The following is a 2,899-nucleotide window of genomic DNA, read 5'->3' as shown; positions in this document are numbered from 1 at the left end:
ATGTACAAGTATGAGCACCTTGGAGGAGCTTAACAGATATGTACTGAAAGAACAAACTGTTTTTTAGAGAGTGTTCTGAGTGTGCTGTGATGTGATGTTATTTCTAATCCCCCCAACACCAAGCCAAAACAAAGCAAACTGCAACACAATTCCCTCAGTATTTATTGTTGTGCTATAGAAAATGTGAAGTTTTATTCTAATTTTGAAGAAAAATACCATCTCTAAGTCTTTTTTTATTCTAATATGACTAATTCACTTAGAATGACTTGCTGTGTTTCCAGTAGATGAAACTTGTTTTTATTAATGCTTTTCAGTAAATTTATAGCTTTGGGCTTAAGTTGATATTTTAGCTAGTTGTTTAAAAAATATCATAGAATTATATGTATGGCACAAGCAGAAGAGCACCTGCTTTGCAAGTACAAAAGCCCTAAATTCAAACCCCAATCCCACCAAAACCAAACCAAAAATATCACAGAGCTTTGTTTATAAAATCAGCCTAATGTAGTATATTCTTTTGCATTCTTATTTGTAAATGCTTCTTTTTTTCATCTCACTTGCTGCTTTGCATGACTTTGTCATATGTGTCTAGACTAATATTTTCTCTAAGATATGATTTGGGTAATTTAGTAACAATATAGTTAATTGAGCTGACATGGGAAGTCCCCTTTTCACTCTGGACAAGTCGTCTTCCTCATCAAGCAAAATTCAAAGCAAGATTCCAGGTGGCAGAGATAACGAAGGAACCATTAACATCAAGGAGTACTTGAAGCTGAATGGCCCATGGGAAAAGTCAAACTGGATATTTTCCTGGAATGCCAATGTAGGGCTTAGGAATCAAATTATGAACCCTATATACATACAAGAGCTTGAACATAGCTCTTTGTGTAGACCATAGCTCTCTGCTCAACTCACACTGTGGTAGAACTGAATCAACCCTCGGATTGAGACCCTTATTGCTCTAGGATGTGGACTATAATTTACCCAAAACCTGATCCAGAGATGAATGTAAAATATGCTTCAGAATGTATGAACTCTATCACAGAAAATCATAAACTGACTCCTACAACACACACACAAATGTTTAACTTCTGTGGAAATTAATTCCCAACCAAATACAGCAGTTCATAGCACTCAAGTGGAGCTTATCCCATGAGAGATAGTCTATACAACAGATGGTCATAATTAAGTGACTACAGATAAGACAATATGAAAGAGAACTTAAAAATATTGTTTGAATTTCAAAAGATAAGTGACATAACAGAACTCATAAAGAAAGAACTGCAAGTAAAGATATGAAAAGGTAGAAATTATAGAAATGAAAAATATTATCATTGAAATATCAGCAACATCAAATCCACCCTGGTCAGATGGGCAAAATGATGTAGAAGAGAAAAACTAGTGGACAAAAAAGTTAAAAGGATTGGGGGAGTCACCTGGAAATCACCACTGGGACACAAGTGAAGAGATATAGGAGATTTGGAAGAGATGATAAGAAGCTACCCCTTTTTCTATTAGGAATTTCAAATGATAAAAAGAATGCAAGAAAGGCTATTTGAGGAGGCAATCACTGAGAGTTTTCCAGATGGAAGAAAGACAGTGTGTGAAGCAGGGCAAATAGAAACAGATCCCATGTAGACACACCTTAGGGAAACTGTAGAACTTTAAGGAAACAGAGGGGTGTGACGTCAGGCCACCGCCCGCTCTTATGGGGTCTTCTGCAAGGGGTTGACCCCCACACAGCTCATCTTCTTCGACCTGGCTTGGCGGCTGCGTATCAACTTCCCCTGCCTCCACATCGTGGCTTCCATGATGCTCAGTGTGCGTCTGCAAGTGCACATTGAGATCCAGGGACGGGCCTCTCCTGACTGACAGGTGTCCTCCCAGGCACCCGCATCACAGAGCACATGCATGAGGGGCAGAAGCGGCACCCTGGGCACCTGCCTGGCAGAAGCACCGGGGTCGGGAGGCGATGGCTCGGACACACGGTTGTGTAGCCTTAAGAAAACACAGGAGGGGACCTCAGCACAGGTGCCCTCCCAGGTGCATCACCCCACGGTCGATGTCAGTGGAAAGTCACAGAATGGGATGTCATTCTTGGAAAAGAAAAGTGACCCGAGAGAGGCTGATCTCCTCCTCCACAGCGACAACAAAGTGCTTCTGTATGCGAAGGAACTGGTGGGAAGAAACTCAGCCTCTGTGGCTGCTCCAAGGAAGGCCGAGGGTCTGTGCGCTGCTTCTGCAGAAAAGTGGCTTGCTGGCATGTCCCATGGCAGCAGGGAAGCTCTGGGGAGGGATTGGCCAGAAAGAGGGCACAGAGTCACGGACAGCCTCATAGGAGATGCCTGGGCATCAGGATGGCTAGGTCACCCACAACTGTGGGAGGTGGGAGTTGCTAAGGGGGAACCAGCAAGGGCTTTTCCTGAGGGTCAGGGTGCTGAGTTGGGTCTCTCTCACCCACGATCAGAGCTGTCTGCGAGGCCATACGCCCATGCTGAAGTTCTCCCGGAGGAAGAGACCAGGTGTGTTTCCTGTGACCTTGTGAAGCTAGTGTTTTCAGAGCAAGCAATAGGATACAAGAAAGTGCTTCCATGTCTAAAAAGTACCTCACTTGCTCCACAGACAACACTGGGGTTACCGGCTCTACGACCTTTCCAGTTAGCAAATCCCTTATGCCAGAGCTAAGGTACAGCAGAACAAGAAAATGGTAGATTAATTTCCAAGCTGTCTTAGAATAATTTATCTCACACTAAGTCTGGAAAGTCCACCAAGTTCAACTCTTTGAAAGCTGGGTGATGGAGAAGAATTGCGAGCTCATTGTAAATTGTGCTTGAAAGACACTCAGACTTGGGAAACTCTTTGGGCAGATCAGACAGTTGAATAGAGTGTGAGATGACAATGA

General features: G+C 43.2%; 1 protein-coding gene across 1 annotated transcript; it reads left to right on the top strand.

Moving 5' to 3' along the window:
* The first annotated feature begins 1,908 nt into the window (after positions 1–1,908).
* Positions 1,909–2,682, top strand: Fam220a (family with sequence similarity 220 member A). The gene has a single exon (XM_020153619.2). It carries the CDS (start codon positions 1,909–1,911, stop codon positions 2,680–2,682), a length of 774 nt encoding a protein of 257 aa, XP_020009208.2.
* Positions 2,683–2,899: the final 217 nt, after the last annotated feature.

This window comes from Castor canadensis, chromosome 13 (genome assembly GCF_047511655.1).
Source record: "Castor canadensis chromosome 13, mCasCan1.hap1v2, whole genome shotgun sequence".
Lineage (NCBI taxonomy): Eukaryota > Metazoa > Chordata > Mammalia > Rodentia > Castoridae > Castor > Castor canadensis.
The sequence above is the reverse complement of the archived record's forward strand: the minus strand, read 5'-3'. Positions and strand labels throughout refer to the sequence as shown.

What these genes read in the sequence shown, in the direction of transcription:
- Fam220a (XM_020153619.2), top strand. Translation starts at nt 1,909, where the DNA reads ATGAGGGGCAGAAGCGGCACCCTGGGCACCTGCCTGGCAGAAGCACCG.